The sequence below is a fragment of the Lithobates pipiens genome, unplaced genomic scaffold, assembly GCF_037356315.1.
Source record: "Lithobates pipiens isolate NorthernLeopardFrog02 unplaced genomic scaffold, aLitPip1_a1.2 Scaffold_18, whole genome shotgun sequence".
NCBI classification, from domain to species: Eukaryota; Metazoa; Chordata; class Amphibia; order Anura; family Ranidae; genus Lithobates; species Lithobates pipiens.
The window spans coordinates 16,513,293-16,537,389 of NW_027507758.1; the positions used below are offsets into that span (position 1 = coordinate 16,513,293).

General features: G+C 44.9%; 1 protein-coding gene across 1 annotated transcript in view; it reads left to right on the forward strand.

Moving 5' to 3' along the window:
• MDGA1 (MAM domain containing glycosylphosphatidylinositol anchor 1) overlaps positions 1-24,097 on the forward strand; it is a 487,363-nt gene that overhangs the window by 372,786 nt on the left and 90,480 nt on the right. Inside the window, exon 12 of the mRNA XM_077485391.1 lies at positions 3,337-3,360. Within this exon, the coding sequence (XP_077341517.1) occupies positions 3,337-3,360 (24 nt within the window). The remainder of the gene's footprint in view (positions 1-3,336; positions 3,361-24,097) is intronic.

The window sequence follows — 24,097 nt, forward strand, 5'->3', positions numbered from 1 at the left end:
AATATATTCACAGCCATTTATCAAACTCTGGGCTTTATTTCAGTATGGCTAGGGGTGCTGGGGCATGCTGGAGGGTTCATTAATGCTGGCTGCTGCTGGGGGACCTATTGTCACTGGGGGGATCTATTTTTGAGGGAGGGGGCTATTGTTGCTAGGTATAGGGGTATTATGTTGCTGGGAGGGATCTACTGTTAGGGGAGGGGTCTGTTGCTGCTGGCTGCAGGAGGGTCTATTAATGCTGGCTGCTGGGAGATCTATTGTTGCTTTTGTGGCCTTTTGTTCATGAGGTAGATCTGCTGTTGCTGAGGGGGGAGGGGGGGGGTGTAACACAGTCCAAGTCTCCCCCGGAGGAACTCCCGAAAAGTGATCAGGTGGCTGTAGAACTGCCCTGATCACTTTTGCCAAACAGCCAATCACAGACTGCAAAAAATGACATCAAGCTCATGGGTTTCCCAAATGGCCCTCTACGTTTCCCTGGGGTGCCACAAGCACGAAGATGAGAGGACTCTGGGGTGATGGAGGACTCTGATGTGATATGGGGGCCCTCATGTATAGAGGGAATTCTGTAATGGGGGATTGAGGTATGTGATGATTGTGAAATTAAGGATTGGGGGGGAGACCTCTGATGTGATGGGGGCATTTGATGTGATGCGGGTGCCCTCATGTATAGAGGGGACTCTGACTCTGTCAGGGGCATTCTGATGTATGGGGGAGACATTAATGTGATGAGGATATTGTGACATAAAGAGAGGACCTCTGATGTGATGGAGGCCTATGATGTATTCAAAGGGCCTATGGGGTTTTGATGTTTGGAGGGAACTCCTCCGACTTTGTCATGGGATACTCTGACTTATAGGGGGGACTTTGATGTGATGGGGAGACTCTGACATAAAGAGAGGACCTCTGATGTGATGGAGGCCTATGATGTATTGGGGGGCCTATGGGGTTTTGATATATGGAAGGAACTCTGACTTTATCATGGGATACTTTGACTTATCGGAGGGACTTTGATGTGATGGGGAGACTCTGACATGAAGAGAGGACCTCTGATGTGGTGGAGGCCTATGACATATTGGGGGGGGCCTCGGATATTAAGGTGGTTTTGATGTATGAAGGGAACTCCTCTGACTTTGTCATGGGATACTCTGACTTATAGGGGGACTTTGATGTGATGCGGAGACTCTGACATGAAGAGAGGACCTCTGATGTGATGGAGGCCTATGACGTATTGGGGGGCCTATGGGGTTTTTATGTATGAAGGGAACTCTTCCAACATTGTCATGGGATACTCTGACTTATAGGGGGGACTTTGATGTGATGGGGAGACTCTGACATAAAGAGAGGACCTCTGATGTGATGGAGGTCTATGATGTATTGGGGGGCCTATGGGGTTTTGATGTATGGAAGGAACTCTGACTTTATCATGGGATACTCTGACTTATCGGAGGGACTTTGATGTTATGGGGAGACTCTGACATGAAGAGAGGACCTCTGATGTGGTGAAGGCCTATGACGTATTGGGGGGCCTCTGATATAAAGGTGGTTTTGATGTATGAAGGGAACTCCTCTGACTTTGTCATGGGATACTCTGAGTTATAGGTGGACTTTGATGTGATGGGGAGACTCTTACATGAAGGGGGGGCCTCTGATGTGGTGGAGGCCTATGACGTATTGGGGGGCCTCTGATATAAAGGTGGTTTTGATGTATGGAGGGAACTCCTCCGACTTTGTCATGGGATACTCTGACTTATAGGGGGACGTTGATGTAATGGGGGACCTTTGACCTGATGAGGGGCCTCTGATGTGATGGAGGCCTCTGATATGAAGGGAGGCTCTGATGTGATGGGATAATCTCTGATGGGAATCATCCCAGACTGGGGAGCCTCAACATTTTGGGGTGTTATGACCAACAAAAATGTTGAGAAATGTTGGTATAGTGTATGGGCAGCCTAAGTGATTACACAGATATAGACGAAGACACAGTTCCTCCTAGACATGTGCACTGTCAAAAAATTTGGCTGTTTTTTTGTTTTTTTTACTTTTTCAGAAACTCGGAAATTCAAAAATTTGAACATTTGGAAAATCAAAAATTGGCAAATCTGAAAATTTGGAATTTCAAATTTCCGGATTTCCGATTTCCAAATCTCAAACTTTTGGATTTCCAAATTTTCTAATTTCAAATTTCCGAATTTTCACATTTCTGAATTTAGAATTTTCTAATTCCAAATTTAGAATTTTCTAATTCCAAATTTCTGAATTTTTGTAATTCGAAAATCTGAAAATTTGAAAAATCTGAAAAAAAAAGAAAATCAGTAAAATTCAAAATAATAGCTAACTAAGAATAACTAACTATTAAATTATAGGTATTGGAATTTCCTTTTAAATTTGGCTGTTTGTGAAGGTAACGAATACAAATTTATCCGAAGTTACGAATTATCCGAAATAAGGAATGCCACATCTAAACAAATGGAATGGAACAAATTAATAATAAAAAATAATAAAAAAAATATTTTATTATAATTGTTACTTATTATAATTAGATTGTTACGTTCCATTCGTTTAGATATGACATTCGTTATTTCAGATAATTCGTAACTTCGGATAAATTTGTATTCACAAACAGACAAATTTGAAAGGAAATTACAATACCTATAATTTAATATTTATTATTAGTTGTTATTTCAGAATTTCAGGTTTTCGAATTTTCAGATTTTCATTCTTTCGAATTTTCAGATTTTCGTTCTTATTTTTGGATTTTCAAATTTCCAAATGTTTGAATTTGCAAATTTATGAAATTTCGAATTTTCGAATTCGCAGATTTTGAAATTTTGAATTTCTGGAAATTTCGAATTTACAAACTTCTGAATTTATGAATTAGAATTTTTGAATTTCTGGAATTTTCACATTTCCTGAAACTTCCAATTTCCAAATTTACGAAATCTCCAATTTCTGAAATTTTCGAATTTCCGAAATTTCCGGTACTTTTACACCTCATATGGATTTGGCATGGTACATACATGGGTGGGGGTTGTATGGGGTAGAGATTGGACAAAGTGCTGGATGGGATACACCTTCTGTTATATACTCAATACATAATATTAGTATAGATATGTAACATGAACAAGTCATAATAAATAAATATTAAAATGTTTTATTTTTGTCTGCAACTTAAAATCTTCTTAATTTTTTTTAAAACCAATTATCTGATACGAAACACGTTATACATAAATGATTCTCTAATATCATGATTATTATTTTTACTGTCAACATCTTCTTTATTTTTTCTTTAGTTCTATAACTTAAAACAAATACTAAATCATATATAATCTCTTCCAGCTATCAATTACCCAAACCCAACCGGTGAGTATTGCACCCGTGTCTCCAACCATCACCTCCAGTCACTGTCATCTCCATTCCTGAAAATCTGTTTTCCATTCTCTGTCTACTGTCATCAGTTTCTATTACTTGTAGTTAGCGCCATCACCTCCGTTCATCTCCATCTCCCTTCCATATTGCATTCAACATACCCAACTGCCATCTTCCTTCCTTAGGCCTCGTCCACACCAGAGCTCCATCTCCCGTCACTTCCAAACTGTATCTAGTGTACCCAACTACCATCAGCACCATCTACTGGTGTGAACCTTTCCTATAGTATCTTACGACCATCTCCTCCATGTACTGACATTTCCCTACCCTATTGCATCTGGTGTACCCAACCGCCATCACCTTCATCCACTGCTATCTCCCTTTCCATATTGTATCTAGAGTACCCAACTGCCATCACTTCTATCCATTGCCATCACCCTCATGTACTGTTACTAGTTTACCCAACTGCCATGCACTGCCATCCACTGCCATTTCCCTTACCTGTTGTATCTAGTGTACCCAACTGACATCGCCTTCAGCTACTGATATTTCCCTTCCTTATTGTATCTACAGTACCCAACTGCCATCACCTCCATCCACTACCATCTTCCATCTGAACTGTATCTAGTGTACCCAACCGCCATCACCTCCATCCACTACCATTTCCCATCTGAACTGTATCTACTGTACTCAACCACCATCAACTCCATTCACTAACATCTCCCATGTGAACTGTATCTAGTATAACCAACTGCCATCACCTCCATCCACTACCATCTCCCATCTGAACTGTATCTAGTGTACCCAACCGCCATTACCTCCATCCACTACCATCTCCCTTCCATGTTGTATCTATTATACCCAACTGCCATCACCTCCATCCACTCTCATTTCCCTTACCTATTGTATCTAGAGTACCCAACTGCCATCAACTCCATCCACTACCATCTCCCTTATGAACTGTGTCTAGTTTACCCAACTCCCATCACCTCCATGCACTACCATCTCCCATCTGAACTGTATCTAGTGTACCCAACCGCAATTACCTCCATCCACTGCCATCTCCCTTCCATGTTGTATCTATTATACCCAACTGCCATCACCTCCATCCACTGTCATTTCCCTTACCTATTGTATCTAGAGTACCCAACTGCCATCACCTCCATCCACTACCATCTCCCTTATGAACTGTGTCTAGTTTACCCAACTCCCATCTCTCTTATGAACTGTATCTAGTTTACCCAACTCCCATCACCTCCATCTCCACTGCCATTTCCCTTACCTATTGTATCTAGAGTAACCAACCGCCATCACCTCCATCCACTACCATCTCCCTTCCATGTCATATCTATTATACCCAGCTGCCATCCCCTCCATCCACTGCCATCTCCCTTCTCTTTTGTAATAGTATACTCAACTACCATCTGCGTCATCCACTGCCATCTCCCTTCCATATTGTATCTAGAGTACCCAATTGCCATGAACTACATCTACTGACATTTCCTTTCCGAACTGTATCTAGTTTACCCAGCTGCCATCACCTCCATCCACTCTCATCTCCCTTACCTATTATATCTAGTTCACTCAGCTGTCCTCATCTCCATCCACTATCATCTCCCTTCCATATTGTATCTATTATACCCATCTGCCATCACCTCCATCCACTGCCAGATCCCCTCCATATTGTATCTAGTGTATTAACTGCCATCACCTACATCCAGGGCAGGACTTAGGCTGGTGGGGGCCCCTGGGCTTGAGTCATTTTCGGGCCCTACCTTCTATACATTATCGGATTTATCTGCGTATAACATGCAGTGGCATATAAGACGACGCACCCGAAGTTTAGGAGGGGATTTTAAAGAAAAAAAATTACATTTAAATGCCCATCAATGCACCCTTATCAGTGTCCATCTGCAGCCTTGTCCAGTGTCATTGCAGTCTTGACGTTCAGATCGCCGAGATACATCTTTGCAGCTCTCAGGTCCTCTTGGCGGCTTTTGGGTCCTGTCGCAGTCCCGAGCGGAGCAGAGAGTATCCGAGTGTACTCAGCTTGGCTCACGTTCACACCCAGTCCCTGTGTTATGTCCATCATAGGGCAGGACTGGGTGCGACTGAGCGGAGCCGAGTACACTCGGCTATGTATCTCGGCGGGGGCCCCCTATTTGGCGGGGCCCATGGGCTTGAGCCCTGTCAATCCCAATGGTAAGTCCTGCCCTGCCTACATCCACTGCCATTTCATTTCGTTATTGTATCTGTTGTACCCATATGCCTTTGCAGATAAAAGTATTCTAAGCAAGTACAGGGCTCTTTGTTTAATACTCCTACAGTTACTCTCAGGCTAGGTTCAGACCTGCATCTAAATCACTGCTCCTTCTGAAAAGCACAGGCATACAAGCAGAAGAATTTAAAGGCAAACCTTGATCGATAGGTCATACTTAGTCTTGGTGTAGGATCTTCAATCACATTAAAGCACAAATGGTTTGGGAGATGGCAGGACAGAACCCAGCCTCTTTGCAAATACAACAACCAAAATTCCAAAAATATTCAAGCATAACAAATATATTTCTTCTCAACTACAGAAGCCCATAGCATCCAATAAGAACTAACTTGTGGATGACAAACCAGTACCGGGTGGATTGTGATTGAGCCCTATGAGTTAATGCACATAAGAATGGACCTGCTGTATGATTTAGCCTGTGTTATTTTTTTTATTTTTTTTTTATTGTATTGCAAAGCAGGTTGGCTTTTGAGATTATTTGAAGGGAAACGAGGCTGAACAATTTACAACGATGCTTTTTAATACAATGAGTGGTGAGAAACATTGAAAAGTAACTTGTGCACATGCCAGGACTAATTATATATCGGTGAAATGTCAGGAGCCGTGTACGGGTGATGAGCAGAAATGCTGCCATTTAATAGTAAATCACATTATTGATTTTATGGTGTCTTGGGGGATATGTGGGAAGAAAACACCTTTTCTGAAATGTACATTTTCTATTTGATCCATAAATTCTAAATATTTCACACTTTCCGTCTTTCATCTATTTTTAATCTTGACACAAAAGCAGCACAGTCTGTTGCTCTGTAATGGTAGATTTTTCTCTGTATCAAATGGCACAGCTATACCCAATGACATTAATTACTGCACAGAGGCGTGGAAGGCGGCCCCAGAGACATACATCAGGGTAAATGAAGCTAAAAGGCAATGCTATCCAGATCTTTTGAGTTAAAATCCATACTTTACACTATGTGGAAAAGTTTTGTAGACAACTGATCATCAAACCTATATGAGCTTCTCGGACATTCCATTGCAATGCAATGGCCGGTAATATGGAGTTGGACCTTCCATTGCAGCTATATCGGCCTTCACCCCTCTGAGAAGGCCTTCCGCAAGATTTTGTATCATATCTGTGGGAGACTCCACTAATTCAGCCAAAAGAACACTTGTGTGTAGGGTTGAGGTCAGGGCTCTATGGAGGACATTTAAGTTACCCACATCAAACTGGTCAAACCATGTATTTATGGAACTGGTTTAGTAAAACTAGCATAACAATGAATAATTTTAAAGCAACTGATGAGTCAAACGTAAATAGCAACTGTTACACTATATTGGTCAAAAATCCATGGAAACCTGACCATCACACCTATATGAGTTAGTTAGTCATCCCATTCCTTTACAATGCCATGGCCATTAATATGGAGTTTCCCCACCTTCTCCATGACCAGTAATATGAAGTCGTTCTCCTCTTCCATGGCCATTAAGATGCAGTTGGTCCCCCTTTGTGTCTATAACCTCCTCCACTCGTCTGGGAAGGTTTTCCACAAGATTTTTGGAGGGTGTCTGTGGGAATTTGTGCCCATGTGTGAGTAGTGATCACAATTGGCATTCCAATTAGTTCCAAAGGTGTTAAGTAGGGTTGAGGTTAGGACTCTCAAGTTCCGCCACACCAAACTAGTCAAACCATGCCTTTATGGAGCTGGCTTTGTACACAGAGACACAGTCATGGTGAAACAGAAAGGGTTGGAAGAGCACAACTGTCTACAATGTCTTCTGAGGTTGTCTGTTGGAATGTGTGCCCATTTGTGAGGTCATGTACTGATGCTGGGTGAGAAGACCTTGTTCACCATCAATGTTCCAATTCACCCCAAAGGCTTTCGGTAGGGTTGGGGCTAGAGTTCTTAAGGCCACTTAAGGTCCTTCACATCAAACTCATCAAAGCATGTCTGTATGGAGCTGGCACAGTTATGCTGGAACAGAAAAGGGTCTTCATCAAACTGTTACCACAACTTGGAAGCACATAATTGTCCACAATGTTTTTGTATGCTGTAGCATTACCAGGACCCTTCATTGGAAACACTTGAACCCAATTATCTGGAAGGGTGTTCACATACTTTTAACCATAAAGTATGTGTGAAATTATTTTTTTTAAGTGTATATAGCAACATCATATGCTCCTAGTGCTGCACATAAATGTTCCAGAGGTACATCCTGCTCTGTAGAGAAATGTAACAGTAACAAGGAAAACATGAGAGAAGGTCCTGCCCATATGGACCTACATGAAGGTTCAAAAAAGAGGTAAGGGAAGGGAGTACGTTGTGTAGGTTTTGACAGTGTGAGCTATGTCAGATGTGGAAGAAACAACGGATCAGAGATTGGGGAGTATAGCTCAGATTGTATGCTGATCACAAGAAATAAGTCATAAGGGTGCGCTTGAAGGTTTTAAGGGTTGAGAAATGGCATGTGGACAGGAGTTCCAGAAGGCACATGAGAGGTTCCGGATGCATTAGCATGAGGAAGTGACCAAAGCGGAGGTGTCACGGTCGGGCTTGAAGACCAGTAGCTATATCAGTAGAGAGGCTCCCACCAACCAGCAGGATAAGTACACGGGAAGGTTACCCTAGCGAATGATGCAGACTTACCTGAGCTTTGTGGCCTAAGCACTAACCGGTGTTCACCAGAGCTCCTAATGGTGGAGATGAGTTTTGCTGTGTGCTAGTACCAGGTCCTCAGGATCGCCCCACCAGGTGGTGAGCAAGCCGGAGTCCAGTAGAAGATATAGCAGGTTGGGATCAAGCAGAAGCATAATTAGTAAACAAGCCAAAGGTTGGTAACAATAAGTTGCAGGGTGGGATTAGGCAGATGCAAAGTCGAGGAACAAGCCAAAGGTCAGTAAAGCGTTGCAGCAAAGATATATACAGCAGCATGAGTGACATGAGTGAGATATCGACTGTAGAATGCACAATAATCTGGCAAACAGGAAGTGCAAAGGCATCTCTAGGAAGTTCTTGGGAGAAGAAAAAGGTTCAAGGTTCAAGAGAAACAAGGTTCAAGGCAAGATCATTCAAGGAACTGTCTAGGGAGCTGTCCAGCATCCTAGATAGCTCAGCAAGAAAAGATACTACCAGACACAGCAGAGGTCATAGGTTCAGACTCGGGTCCTAACAGCATGAGAAGTAGTACAAGAAGCCAAGCAGCTCATGTTATTACAAGAAACATGCTCATAGGAGCAGAAGGCAGAGTGACAAAGAGATGAACCAAACATAGTGATGTTACTCTTATTCATATGCTGGAGGCAGGTCCAGGATGACCTGGGCTTAGGGAAAGTGGGTTGAATGAAGTTGGCCATCAGAACGAGGACATCTATTGACAGGAAAAAGTACTGCAGGGGAAATCTTTGTATTAAAGTTGAATATTCCAGCAAAGGTTAGTTTTGCTGGAAAATTTTATTGTTTAATTTTCATTTTTATCCTGTTATGTATGTCTAGAATTCTTTTATAAGGATGGGATGGAGTGATGCCAGTACATTTGTTGGCAGCTCACAAAGGAGAGAATTACAATATGATGATGCATAATTGGGTATGCACTAGCATTGTAGCTGTATCAAGCATGTTGGAAGGGATGGATGCAGGACATCTTACACAAATGGAGATGACAGCGGGTGGTTAGGGATTGAATGTGATGTTTAGATGACAGAGCAGAATCAAGTAAATCCCCTAGGAGAAAGGCTTAGGGACTGGTGTTATTTGGGTATTGCCAACTCTAATTATAATTTCAGGAGTGGGAGAAGAGCAAGATGGTGGAAAAATGACAAGATATGTTTTATTCATATCGAATTTAAGGAAATTAGTGGACGTGAAAGCAGAGGCTCCAGACGGACAGAAACTCAAGAACTGAGATCAGAAAACTAAAATAAAGATACATTTGAGTAAAATCTACAGAGGGGGTTCTGAAGGCCAACTGATCTCATCGGCTATTGAAGACAATACCTATAGCTGGGAAAGAGTAGGGTTTCAAGAACAGAAACCAATAATTATATGGTGAGGGAACAAATTAGTGTGGGAATAAAGGAAAATGAAGGACATCCATGAAGCCAGGCATGTACTGGCCATTGGGTCTACCGGGAGTTTCCCGGTGGGCCGATGGCTTAGTGGGCCACTCTGATGTAAGGGGGCTGCTGATGGGACACTCTGATGTAAGGGGGCTCCTGATGGGACACTGATATAAGGGGGGTGCTGGTGGGATACTCTCATGTAAGGGGGGATGCTGATGGGACACTGATGTAAGGGGGTGCTGATGGGACACTCTTTTGTAAGGGGGCTGCTGATGGGACACTCTGTTGTAAGGGAGTGCTGATGGGACACTCAAAATGTAAGTGGGCTGGTCTGGATGAATTCCAGGGCCAAATTTCTGCCCCAGTCCAGCCCTGCATGAAGCTAGGAAGAACCAATGAAATGTGAGAGCTTTTATACCCCAGAAAGGAATGGTCAACAGTGTCCAAGACCAGGGACAGATTGATAAGAATGAGAAGGAAGTAGTTGACCTCAGATTCTACATTGAGGAGATCATGGATGTAACGCTCTCCTAGATATGTTGCTAGGATGTTAGGCAAATTTAGTTCATTTGGCTCCTATGTAACCAGTGGAGCAGCTGTTGATTGCTTTGGGCTGTTCTGTTTTTCACAGGCTGAAGGTTTGAATGTTTCCCCTTGTATTCTAGAGCAGGGATATGCAATAAGTGGACCTCCAGCTGTTGCAGAACTACAAGTCCCATGAGGCATAGCAAGACTCTGACAGCCTCAAACATGACACCCAGAGGCACAGGCATAATGGGACTTGTAGTTTTGCAACAGCTGGAGGTCCGCTAATTGCATATCACTGTTCTAGAGGATTCCAAAAATCACAGTGGGCTGGAAAGTCAAATAAAGCCTGATGAAGGAGCATGCATGCTCCGAAGCGCCGCTCTGCCTAGCCCGTCTCCTGAGGACATCGACTCCCCGAACACCGGACTAAAGGCACCACAGCTACCAGCACTACCCTGATTGCTCTGACCACTCCAAGGAAATACATGGAATAGACCAAAACACCTACCATCGGTCAATAAAGTCAGATGCCGGAAACCTTGCCTTACAGCCCTGCGAGTCACCCTCATGGACTTACGGATGAAACATTTTATCCCTGATGTGCCTGTACACCACTAATTTAATGTGAGTGTTTTTTAACCATTTCTAATAAATTTGAGCAACTTTACTGCTGCACTTAGAGGGCGCCGTCTCTCTCTCTATTTCCTTGTTTCCTAGAGCTTCTTCTTGCTTTAAGACTGGCAGCCTTTTAGGATACAGCCTGTACTGCTGATCCCCCTCACGGACCACCCTGATGATCCACAAAGACCCTGAACTTCTCATCGAGGATACTGGTGTGTGGACATACCCAAAACCCACACAAAAACTGATGTACTTTAGCTACATAAAAACGACCAATCTTTTATACTAACAATTTTTTACACTAATATTTTGTGACTATACTACAATATATTCTTGGGATCCCCAGCGAGCGCCATATTACCCTCCTCCGCTGTGGAAAGTCAAATAAGCAGTCTGAATATTTATGGGACTTTAGCTGATCCCTGGGGACATGTGCCCAGTAGGTGGCTAAAGAGCACATAAATAGTCTAAGGCAGGGATATGCAATTAGCGGACCTCCAGCTGTTGCAGAACTACAATTCCCATGAGGCATAGCAAGAGTCTTAGAGCCACAAGCATGACAGCCAGAGGCAGAGGCATGATGGGACTTTTTTTAGTTCAGCAACAGCTGGAGGTCTGCTAATTGCAGATCCCTGGTCTAAGGCCTGGAGCAGCCAGGAAGAGAGATAGTCCTGTCTCTGCCCCTCTGGGCAAACTGCTGGAGTTTGGTTCATGTTCATTGAGGTCCCAGCTGTGGCATAGCTGGGGAGCCTACTTTAAAAAAAAAATTCTGAAGCCAGTCAAGGGATTTTCACCTAAGGACCTGTTCTGGAGAGCTCCCTGAAGAGTGCCTGGTGGATGTTGGAAAGGGTTTGGCTATCCTATGGCATTGTGAGCATTAGCCTCTTCCTGACTGAAGAGTGTCCGGTGGATACTGGAAGGAGGAATCCGGTGATCCTGTGACATTGTGAGTACAGACCTATGCTCCAGGGTCCTAGTGACTGTGTGATGTTTTCCTTTGGGTGGAAGTGCCAGTGGTAGCTCTAACTGAAATAGCTTTTACGAGGACTCTGGCCATCTTTATTTGCTTCTGCTTAACCCCTTGGTGCCGTAGCCTCCCAACCCTTTAACCTCTAGCTGACCAGCGCACGACATGGCACAGCTGGGCAAATCGCCGTAAAGGTACATCCCCTTTAAATTGTGGCATTGTGGGCCCATACTCCGTGTCCACTGGGGGCCCGCAATCGTGTCACGGAGAGGAAGAATGGGGAGATGCCTATTTAAACAAGTATTTTCCCGGTTCTGCCTAGTGACATGACAGGGATCTACTGCTCTGTCATCGGGAGCAGTGATCGCTGTCATATCCTCGGTAGCCCACCCCCCCCCCCACAGTTAGAACACCTCCCTAGGACACACTTAACCCCTTGATCGCCCCCTAGTGTTTAACCCCCTTCCCTGCCAGTGTCATTTATACAGTAATCAGTGCATTTTTATAGCATAGTCCTTTCACCCAGGGGTGGTGGAGGCAGTAGCTGTAAAGCACCGCTTTACCGCTGTTATATCGGTGCTTTGGCGCCGCTATTTGGGCAGGAGCGGGGTGCTTTTAACCCCCTAGAAGGTGTTAAAATGGGGTTAAAAGCGCTCGTGTAGCACCGCTTCTGAAGCGCTTTTCAGGCGTTTGGCAGCGCTGCCCATGCATTCCAATGGGCAGGGGCGGTGTATACAGCACTCACAAACTGCCCCAAAGATTCTGCTTGTAGGACTTTTTCTAACGTCCTGCCACCGCACTGCCCCAGTGTGAAAGCACTCGGGGCTTTCACACTGGAACTGTAGGGAAATATTTTTCAGGTGGTTTACAGGCACTATTTTTTTAGCACTAAAGCGCCTGCAAAATGCCCCAGTGTGAAAGGAGTCTAAGACAGGTTAATTTGGTTGTCCACGGGCTGGTCGGTAAGTGAGCTTGGAGTTTTCCTTGGATTTTTCCTTAGCTTTTTTTCCAATCAGTGTGCATGAGGCCTAAGTTGGTAAAAGACAGGCAAACCGGTACATCCACAGAAACCTAGAAGAAAGCTGACGCGTTTTATCCAAAGCTAAGACAGAGGGGGTTTTATTAGGGTATATTGAGTGCTGGTGTTTTGACTAAATGGAGAAGGATGGAGGGGGTCTTAAGAGGGTATTCCAAGTGCTGGTATTTTGTCTAAATGAGGAATGAAAGATGTCAGTATAAAGGAATGGGTTGAGGAGCCATAATATTTTATGAAATAAGGACAAATGAGGATTGAGATGGAAAAGAGTTGGATGAAGTTAAGAGAAGGTAAGATGAGACCTTGAAGGGAGAGAAACCAACAATGGGAGTGCATGAGTCCCATCTCGCTCATCCATGTCTTTATGGACCTTGCTTTGTGCACTGGTGGGAAGTCATGTTGGACAGGAAGGGGCCATCCCCAAACTGTTCCCACAAAGTTGGGAGCATGAAATTGTCCAAAATGTCTTGGTATGCTGACACCTTAAGAGTTTCCTTCACTGGAACTAAGGGGCCAAGCCCAACCCCTGAAAAAAAAAAACCCACGCCAAAACCCCCCTTCACCAAATGGTTTGGACCAGAGCACAAAGCAAGGTCCATAAAGACATGGACGAGCGAGCTTGAGATGGAGGAACTGACCTCCTGACTTCAACACGATAGAACACCTTTGGGATGAATTAGAGTGGAGAATGTGAGCCAGGCCTTCTCATCCAACATCAGTGCCTGACCTCACAAATGCGTTTCTGGAAGAATGGTCAAACATTCCCATAGTCCAGGGGTCTCCAAACTTTCTAAATAAAGGGCCAGTTTACTGTCCTTCAGACTTTCTAGGGGCCGAAAAATGACCAGTGTTAATAGAAAACGTTTTGGCGTCAATGGGTGTATAAAATGCTTCATCATTGGTGTTAGTGGGAGGAATAGGGGAAATCGTTGGTATCAGAGGAAGGATTCGTGTCCCATCAGTGGTGTCAGTGGAAGAAATGGTGCCCCCATTGTTGGTGCCCAAGGGCCAGATAAAGGCAAGCAAAGTACCACATCCGTAGTTTGGAGACCACTGCCATAGACACATCTCCTAAACCTTGTGGACGGCCTTCCCAGAAGAGTTGAAGCTGTTGCAGCCGCAAAGGGTGGGCCAACTCGATATTGAACCCTACGGACTAAGACTGGGATGCCATTAAAGTTCATGTGCATGTAAAGGCAGATGTCCCAATACTTTTGACAATATAGTGTATATGGTTACTACTATTTTGGGCTGTCCCTGACAGATGTCTCCTCTTCGCAATGTCCAACCACAAATGACAGTCATAGTCAGCTCATGCTGTGTCTGCAGGATTTCTATCGTCATCTTGGCCACTCTTCTCCATCACCCCATCCTTTTTCTAGGGTGGCATGACATGTTCCTTTCTCTAAACATGCTCAGACCCAACAGTTATCAGAAAATACATTTTGACACTTAATACTGAGCTCGAGAAAAAGCCAATCCTGTGAGAAGAGAAAGATGTTAACAAATGGGCAGATTGTTGAGAACATTTGTGTTTTTTTTTGCTACTTCTCATAAAAGGAGGATTATGGAAAGCAGGGTGAAAGGTGGAGTGTTCCTTTCACTGGAGAAAACGGGCGCTGAGGTTGGCGCGCCGTCCTCCGGATGACATCGTGCGTGACTTGTAGATCGGCTCTTCTTGTTTAATTCCGGTGGGGACTTTGCATTGGGACTGTAAAAAGGTCATTGTTTGCATTCTTGTTAGGGCTAAATGAAGTGGAAAGGAGAGGTCGGCCTTGGCTTGTTAGAGGATTAAGTGGCAGAACGATCGTAGGAAGGTGGCGCTGAGATGCAGACGCAGCGGGGAGACGAGCCGCACTCTCCTTGTCCAATGAGCCCAGTGGAGGCCTCACCGGTCACCTGCCTCCACCTTAATGTGCTGTATTAGAAGAAGAAGAACCTTCTATCATCTGTCATTTCTCAAAAGACGGCATCTCAAAGACAAACCCTCATGGGTTGAAGATCTGGGGAGCCTCCGACATAGTGAAATCAGTTTTATCTGACAGTTTGACAGATTTCACTTTGCCAAAATTTTACCAAAATTTCAAGGGAGAGAGGTCATCCTAATTGAGTAATCTATGTGTATCGGCGTAAAGCTTGGTTCACACCTCAGTACAGAGTGGCAGAACGATCGTAGGAAGGTGGTGCTGAGATGCAGACGCAGCGGGGAGACGAGCCGCACTCTCCTTGTCCAATGAGCCCAGTGGAGGCCTCACCGGTCACCTGCCTCCACCTTAATGTGCTGTATTAGAAGAAGAAGAACCTTCTATCATCTGTCATTTCTCAAAAGACGGCATCTCAAAGACAAACCCTCATGGGTTGAAGATCTGGGGAGCCTCCGACATAGTGAAATCAGTTTTATCTGACAGTTTGACAGATTTCGCTTTGCCAAAATTTTACCAAAATTTCAAGGGAGAGAGGTCATCCTAATTGAGTAATCTATGTGTATCGGCGTAAAGCTTGGTTCACACCTCAGTACAGAGTGGCAGAACGATCGTAGGAAGGTGGTGCTGAGATGCAGACGCAGCGGGGAGACGAGCCGCACTCTCCTTGTCCAATGAGCCCAGTGGAGGCCTCACCGGGCACCTGCCTCCACCTTAATGTGCTGTATTAGAAGAAGAAGAACCTTCTATCATCTGTCATTTCTCAAAAGACGGCATCTCAAAGACAAACCCTCATGGGTTGAAGATCTGGGGAGCCTCCGACATAGTGAAATCAGTTTTATCTGACAGTTTGACAGATTTCGCTTTGCCAAAATTTTACCAAAATTTCAAGGGAGAGAGGTCATCCTAATTGAGTAATCTATGTGTATCGGCGTAAAGCTTGGTTCACACCTCAGTACAGAGTGGCAGAACGATCGTAGGAAGGTGGTGCTGAGATGCAGACGCAGCGGGGAGACGAGCCGCACTCTCCTTGTCCAATGAGCCCAGTGGAGGCCTCACCGGGCACCTGCCTCCACCTTAATGTGCTGTATTAGAAGAAGAAGAACCTTCTATCATCTGTCATTTCCCAAAAGACGGCATCTCAAAGACAAACCCTCATGGGTTGAAGATCTGGGGAGCCTCAGACATAGTGAAATCAGTTTTATCTGACAGTTTGACAGATTTTGCTTTGCCAAAATTTTGCCAAAATTTCAAGGGACAGGGGTCATCCTAATTGAGTAATCTATGTGTATCAGCGTAAAGCTGGGTTCCCACTTCAGTACGGAGTGGCTCACCGCAGGGGTTCCGGTGTGTCCCTGTTCCAGGTCTGAGTTTGGTCGAAATTTTGGAGCTTAATTTGAACCTGAAACAGACCAGAAGGACTCCTGTGCAATCCGCTCCGGCGTCGATCTGGAGATTGAGAGCCGGTCATAAACCCCCGACATGCGAACTGAATGAGGGAACACCCACATCCAGTGTGCAATAGTGTGAACCCAGCCTAAGAAGTAGCACTAAATGTCAAAATCTACCAATTTTTGCTCATCAGTTGATCAGCACAAGATATATCAAGGCTACGTTTAGATGTACAGCTATTATTGCCGCACCACTGAAAAGTGACCTGTAGTGGATCATTTTTCAGAAGCCTTCGACAGGCAGTGTCTAGGAGATATGTTGCTTCCTCAACACGTGTTTTAACTCTCTATATCCCGCATTGCGCAACCACGTTTATTAGTCATGGTTACATCAGGGGGCGCCACTGACTTCAAAGGGTCATATTCAGCGGCGATAGTGACAACCAAATGCAACAGCCAAAAATCTTTTTTTTTCCATGGTTGTGGATGTTTCGTGGCACATGTTGGTAAAAATAACCCAAATCAGTGTATATTATTTAGTCTGTATATAATATATATATATATAAATATAGACATACAACACTATACATATACATTATACAATATTTAAAAATTTGATATTTACTGTACGTGCCTTAAAAGTCCACCACTAGGGGTATTCCAAAATTCTGATATAGATATATATATATATATATATTGTGACAGAGCGAGGCTCTGTCCCTATGAAATTGGAGGGAAAACGAGACGCAGACACAGAGTTTGCATATCTCCAGCCCTGTGTCTGGGTCTTGATGTTAACGAGCAGGGTGTGTGCCCAGCTGCATATAAGCCATATAAATGAAGGGCTGTTGGTGTGGAAGGTGGAGGAGTGTGAACAGCTTGCTGCTGGCTGAAGAGTGGTTTGCCCTGTGGGAGACTGTAGTCTGTGTAAGGGACTGGGAAAGGCTGACAACCTTGAGAGTCAGGAAGACTAAGGAAGTCGGTGAGTCCAGGGGGCTGGAAAGAGTTGACAAATCTGTTGGGAGCAAGCAGAGGAACTGTTGACAATTGAGAGCCAGGTGGCTTGGTATGTTCATTTGTGTGCTGAATGAATTTAAACCCCTGCGTGGGATTACTGGATGAACTAAATATTTTGTTTTCTTATAATAAACGTGGGCTACCAGGCCCTTAACCATAAAACGCCTGCCTGATGTAGACTAAAACGTGCATCTACCAATTGTGCTTAATCACCCCAACATTACAAGTGGTGTTCGAATGCGGGCATGTAGACGGTGGAATCCGGGTCCTTGCTCCATGGTGAGTCGCATCAGGAACTACTGCTAGCTGTGTGTGGCAGCCAGGCGAACAGCATTGCGTATACGTTTATTTGATGGACTGTGTTGCATGCAGGTTGTGTACCTGTGAAGGAAGAATTAAACATCAGATTTTTTTTTTTCCTTTCTCTGCTGAGAACTGTTACAAGCTGCTGTGTGCATGTGATTGCAAGGATGAGGCAGTCAAAAAGCAAGAAGTTCATGTTTAATCAAGTTAAAGAGGATGTTGTTCCTGGCAGCCTGAGCCCAAAGGTGCCACAGCATGACGCAAGGAGGCCTCTGCGCTGCATCCGTTGTAGTGAGTGGGGACATGCTGTTGCCCATTGCCCCTTGTCACAGGAATGTTTGTGGAATAACCAAGCTGGATGGGAGGTTGATGAATTCTGGAGCTCATCTACTAATGATTGTGATCAGCTGTGTCCTCAGAAGTGGTATCCAATGGCAACGAGTGAGAGCCAGTCATGGAGGAGATGCCAAGAAGTGAGCTCAGCATGGTCTGAGAAGATGTCTCCACCTTGTAGGACCAGTAAAAAGGGGCCAGTGACATGTGAGACAGCGAATGAATGGTTCAAGCGGAATCGCAAAGAGTCGGGTGCACTGCAAGGGGCTGAGATCTTGGCCTCTGACTATATGCAACCCATGCTGCCTACAGAGGAGGTGGGAGACTTCCTTGTAAGATTTGAAAAAGTTGCTGTAAAGAGAAAATGGCCTAGGGACCGGTGGCCAAAACTGCTGCAAACCTTATTGCGGATAGAGTTCCGGTCGGTTTACCATTTGATGGATGGGGGCCAGGATGACTATCGCAAGTTTAAAGAGGAAATCCTTCTTAGAGGAGAGTTCCATCGTATCATGGGCCGCCAGCAATGCTCCAGGATGGGAGAAGTGTCGCCGGAAGTCCTAGGAATTGGAAATCCAGAGAAACGTAAGGTTTTCTGTCATGGCCACTTAGGCAAAGGGGTCAGTCCAGAAAGGAGAGTATATCAGCCTGAATCCTGCATGAGGTATAGCCAACCAGCTTTGGAGCGCAAGTCTGCAGTTACCCCTAGCAACAAGGATCTTGTGTTACCTACAGGGGGCGTCAGTGGGTCCAGAAAGGCTGCAGTTTTGCTCCATGGCCACATGGGGGAGTCAGCCTGTGGAGACACCACACCAGTGAGACAACGCACTCAAGTGAAGGCTATGACATCAGCTGCAGGAACTGGTAAGACTGTTTCAGTTTATGATGCTGAACCCAGTGAAGTGGGTGTATGTCCAGTGGGGAGATCCGCAGTACAAATGGACATAGACTTTCTGCATTGTGCTACCCAGAGCAGTGGGGAGGCGCAGCGTAAAGCCCAACTAGACGCAGGGCTAAAGACTGAAAAGGACATGGGGACTCTGCATATGCCTGCTATGATCCAGCAGATGGCTGGGAAAATTGAGCTAGGGGTGACCAAAACAGTGCTGGTACCATGTTCCCTAGTGACAGCTGCTGCAGGGTTGCCCAGGGAAACTTCCAAGGAGCTTGCAGTGTTGGAGCAGAGAGTTTCCCAGGTCAGCTATGGAGCTGCCCAAATAGGCAAAAGTGCCCCTTTACAGAGAGCAGGTGCTGTGAAGAGTCGCTCAGAGGTTATGGTGGCTCATAAACAAACCACAAAAACAGCAGTTGTGTCTACATGTAATGAGAATGCTAATGATCGTACTAACAAAAGTGATACTATTGCTAAACGTGATGAGTGTAATGACATTGAAGCATGTATTTCTTGTAATGTCATATCTGAGAGTGAGGTTGGTAATGTGTTCACTACCAGTGATGAGAGTAGGAGATCTCCCATGACAGGCAGAGGCACAGGATTGTCCATGGAAGTCTCATGGGGTCTCCATGTGTTGGAGTCAGAGGCTGCCCAGGATGGCTCTGGTGCTATGCTGGTGGAACAAGGGGGGACTAATTCACACAGTGAGAGCGTGTGGGCGCAGCCCCACAACCCTACATGTAGCCCAGTGGGCAAGGGGTTAATTCAGCCTGCAAAAGTTGAGTGTACAAAGCTGAATGTGTCTGTAATGCCACCAGAAAAAGGTGTTCAAAATGGTGTGCTGCACCAAGCTTTAGGTGATGAAGCATCACCCCAATGCAACGTTGATAAAAGTATGGTGTTACAAAATGATGTATATAGAAATGAGGAATGTGCAGTTAAAGCTAATGAATCCCATGTTTCTGTGCGGCTTTCTACAGCAGGTGATGCAACACTGTGGAACGCCCATGGTGGAACCACAATGGACTGGGACAGCTGGGCCAAACAATTGTTAGCCATGCTGGATAGGGCTAGCTTAAGTAACAAGGGTGTGGACACAACTGCTATGCCAGACAGGGGGATCGCAGAGCCGCCGGTGGTTGAGGGCGTCCTGGTCCCTGCAAAGGTTGCTGCCCTCCCCTCTGAAGAAACAGTTCAGGGCACTGGCATCGCAGATGTGTTGTCCACAGCTCCACAGCTAAATGATATTGAGTATCAAAGTGATAGTGTGACTTGTAATGACCTGCAGAGGCTCACCAACACTGGTGCAGAAAGGATAAGTGTGAGACATGTGTCTGACAGCTCTCCAGGGGAGCAACAAGCTGTGATGATGGGTACCTCCAAGGAGGATGAGGTCTCTTCAAATGTCTCACCCTCTCAACCTGCAGTCGCTGAGCCCCTCCATGTCTTGGACAGGGTAAAGGACCCTAGAAAGTTCTGGTGTTTAGACATGGGATGTTTAGAGATGACAGAAACTTTACTAGAAATGCTAGAGTTGGTAAAAATGAACTTGCTGTATACTTGGGTATCTCCACCGCAGTTGGACCAGGTGGTGCTGCGTAGCACCAATGGGTGGAGCCAAGTGGTACAGGCAGTGCTGGGAAACCTTGACCAACAGTGGAATTGGTGGGACCAATGGTTACCCATTTGGCACAGGATCTCCAGATTCTCTGTGAGCGTACTTCTAGTTATTGATTGGTATGGAAGGCACGCGAGAGAACTGCTTGAGATATCAGAGGTCTCTCCGTCTGATGCGATGACTAGAAACATCTCTGCTGGTGTGGTCCGAGGTGCGGCGGAGCAGTGGTCAGTAGAGGGCGCAGATACTGCCTTACCCGCTAGGCCTCATGAGAAGGAACGGCCCAGAATGGACTCGGCAGTAGCAGAGATGCTTTCTGTCACTGGCCCAGAGGTACAAGTTAAGGTGCCTGGAGACACTGTGGAAGAAAGTGTTAATATTGGTTGCCATTACAATGTAATGTGTATACCTGAAAAAAATGGTTTATGCTTAGGTCAGGGTAGTTTGTTAGAACAGGTACCCATGGAGTGTTGGACAACGGGTGAGATGGAGCTGTGCTATGGTCCCGTCGGATGTAGTCCCTCCTCGGGTCTTCTTCTAACAAACACTGAATTGGAAAGCTGTGATCTGTTAAGAGTTCGTTCTGTAAACAATGATTTGGTTGCAGTGGGTACCAAGAAAAACTGTTTTAAACCTGAAATACCGATGGTGAAGGGTAAAATGGGTATTTGTAAGGTGAAAGGAGGGCTCAAGGAAGGCAGAGTTCCCCCAAGAAAAGTGAATAAGCCCAGGGACCCCAAAAGAAGAGGAAGGCTGAGTATAGGAAAATATAGGAACCTGTTAAGATCCAGGGGGGAATGTTCCTGGAAGCGCACCCGGAAAAAAGGTTGGGCCTACGTGGCTGACAGCCAGCACAGAGGTGTCCCAACCATCATGATGGGTGCTGGTGTTCCTCCCTCCGGATCGAAACAAAGGGGGGGGATATGTGACAGAGCGAGGCTCTGTCCCTATGAAATTGGAGGGAAAACGAGACGCAGACACAGAGTTTGCATATCTCCAGCCCTGTGTCTGGGTCTTGATGTTAACGAGCAGGGTGTGTGCCCAGCTGCATATAAGCCATATAAATGAAGGGCTGTTGGTGTGGAAGGTGGAGGAGTGTGAACAGCTTGCTGCTGGCTGAAGAGTGGTTTGCCCTGTGGGAGACTGTAGTCTGTGTAAGGGACTGGGAAAGGCTGACAACCTTGAGAGTCAGGAAGACTAAGGAAGTCGGTGAGTCCAGGGGGCTGGAAAGAGTTGACAAATCTGTTGGGAGCAAGCAGAGGAACTGTTGACAATTGAGAGCCAGGTGGCTTGGTATGTTCATTTGTGTGCTGAATGAATTTAAACCCCTGCGTGGGATTACTGGATGAACTAAATATTTTGTTTTCTTATAATAAACGTGGGCTACCAGGCCCTTAACCATAAAACGCCTGCCTGATGTAGACTAAAACGTGCATCTACCAATTGTGCTTAATCACCCCAACATTACAATATATATATATATATATATATATATATATATATATATATATATACATGGCTTTTTTTCTCAGAGAATAGGTGCAGCTACCCACCCCCAAGCACCGTCCCCCTTTTTCTCCACCCCCTACCCACCCCCAAGCACCGCTCCCTTGATTCCAACCCCTACCCACCTTCCAGTACTGCCCCAAGCATCATTTTCTAAATAATTTGTATGGAATTAAATGTAAAAATAGATGCACTGGAGCCAGCAACAATAGACCCCCACCCCAGTAATAATAGATCCTCCCAAGCAACAATAGATTCCCCTCCCACCAATAATAGACCCCACCCCAACAACAATAGGTCCTCACAAGCAACAGAAATTCCCCTCCCAGCAATAATAGACCCCACCCCAGCAACAATAGATCCCACACACAACAATAGACTCTCCCAACAACAAATGGACCCCAACAACAATAGGCTCCCCTCCCAGCAACAATAGATCCCTCACACAACAATAGACTCCCCCAGCAACAATGGTCCCCACCCCAGCAACAATAGCCCCCCCCAGCAAAAATTGTTCTCCACACAACAATAGACCCCCCACACAGAAACAATGGACCATCCACACAAAAAAAAATATACCACCCTCAGCAACAAAAGATCCACCCCAGCAACATTAGACCCCCCCCCCCAGCAGCATAAACAGATCTCCCAGCGGTCAGCATTAATAGACCAACCAGCAACAATAGACCTCTCCCTCAACAGTAGATCCCTACAAACACCATAAGATACCCCCCCCCAGCAACAACAGATCCCCACAAGCAATAATAGATCCCCACCAGTGACCATAAATCCATCAGCAGACAGCATCAATAGACCATCCAGCACACCCTTTGCTATTATATACATTTGGTACTGGGTTCCCCCACGTTCCCGCTGAAAAAAAGCCCTGTGTATATATGTGTGTGTGTGTATATATATATATATATATATATTTTATATTTAGTATGTTTAGTGTATATTATTTAGCCTGTCCACAAACAATCGGATATATATCTGAAAATTGATCAATCCTGATCTAAATTTCAGAAAATGTCAGGACAACCCAAATACCCCCCAAATTACCCCTTTTTGTAAAGTAGACAGTCCAAGGTATTTAGTAAGAGGCATGGTGCGTTCTTTGAAGTTGTAATTTTTTGTCACTTTTCTTTTTAAAGAAAATATTTTTTTTTCACATTTTTATTTTTATTATTTACATACAGTCACCAGTGCAGTACAGCATCATCATCTAACTAGCGTGGCAGTGATCAGGGACACTGATTGGTGACCGTATGTAAAAAAAGTAAAACATTTAATAATTTTTTCTCTTTTTTTTCTATTTTTCTTTTTCCATTTTTAATTTTTTTTTTAACATACTGTGACAAGAGCAATACAGCGTTACCATAGTAACACTGTACCACTCTAGGGAGTTGATCTGTATTTTTTTTTTTTTAAATACTAGGTTTGGTTATTGCAGTGAATTTTTCTGAATGACCATGTGGGTGCTGGGAATTGTAGTGATTAGCTGTGATTGTTCACAGCTAATGACGTGGAACGGACTGGGCTGTGACTGGCCCTGTTTGTACCACGTGATCGATGTGACCAATCACAGCTAGCAACGACACTTGTATACAATGAGTGGAATTGTGTACAACCGCTGTAATTAGTCACAGCGATCACATGACACTGGCAGTGGGCCGGTGTATTGACTGGTCATCCACTGTGTTTGGTTGATGCAGCGGATGACAGATCACGCCGGAGAGCAGCCTGTTTTTTGGGCTGACGTCATACGAGATCGTCCCATAACAATGGTGTTCCCGCCCCCCTGCCGTCATTTTACAGGGACGCGGGCAGGAAGCCGTTAAAGTGTCAATAAATCCATATCATTAAAAAACGATCAATAAATGGTGTATTACATGCTGTTCATACTCACTCAGTCACTATGAGATTTGTGTTCTGTATTCTGCAAAAAGACCTGCTTGACCCTGCTGCTCTCTATTTCCCCTTTCTGTTCATGTCCCCAATGCAGCTAGGGATTTTGCAGAGCAGTGTTGGCAGCTCTGCACATGCTCAGTTTTCTGTGAGTTTCTAGTCACATCACATATGAGCAGCCCATGTGCCTATAGAGTCACACATGTGGACATATAGACAGTGGTAAATGTCAGCCTCCTCCCTCCCTTCCTCCTCCCTGCCCACTAAAAAGCAAAACACAATGGGGGGGGGGGGGTGGGATATCACATGTAGATTAATGGAGGCTTCACCTTCCTCTTATTCTAAGACACAGGCTGG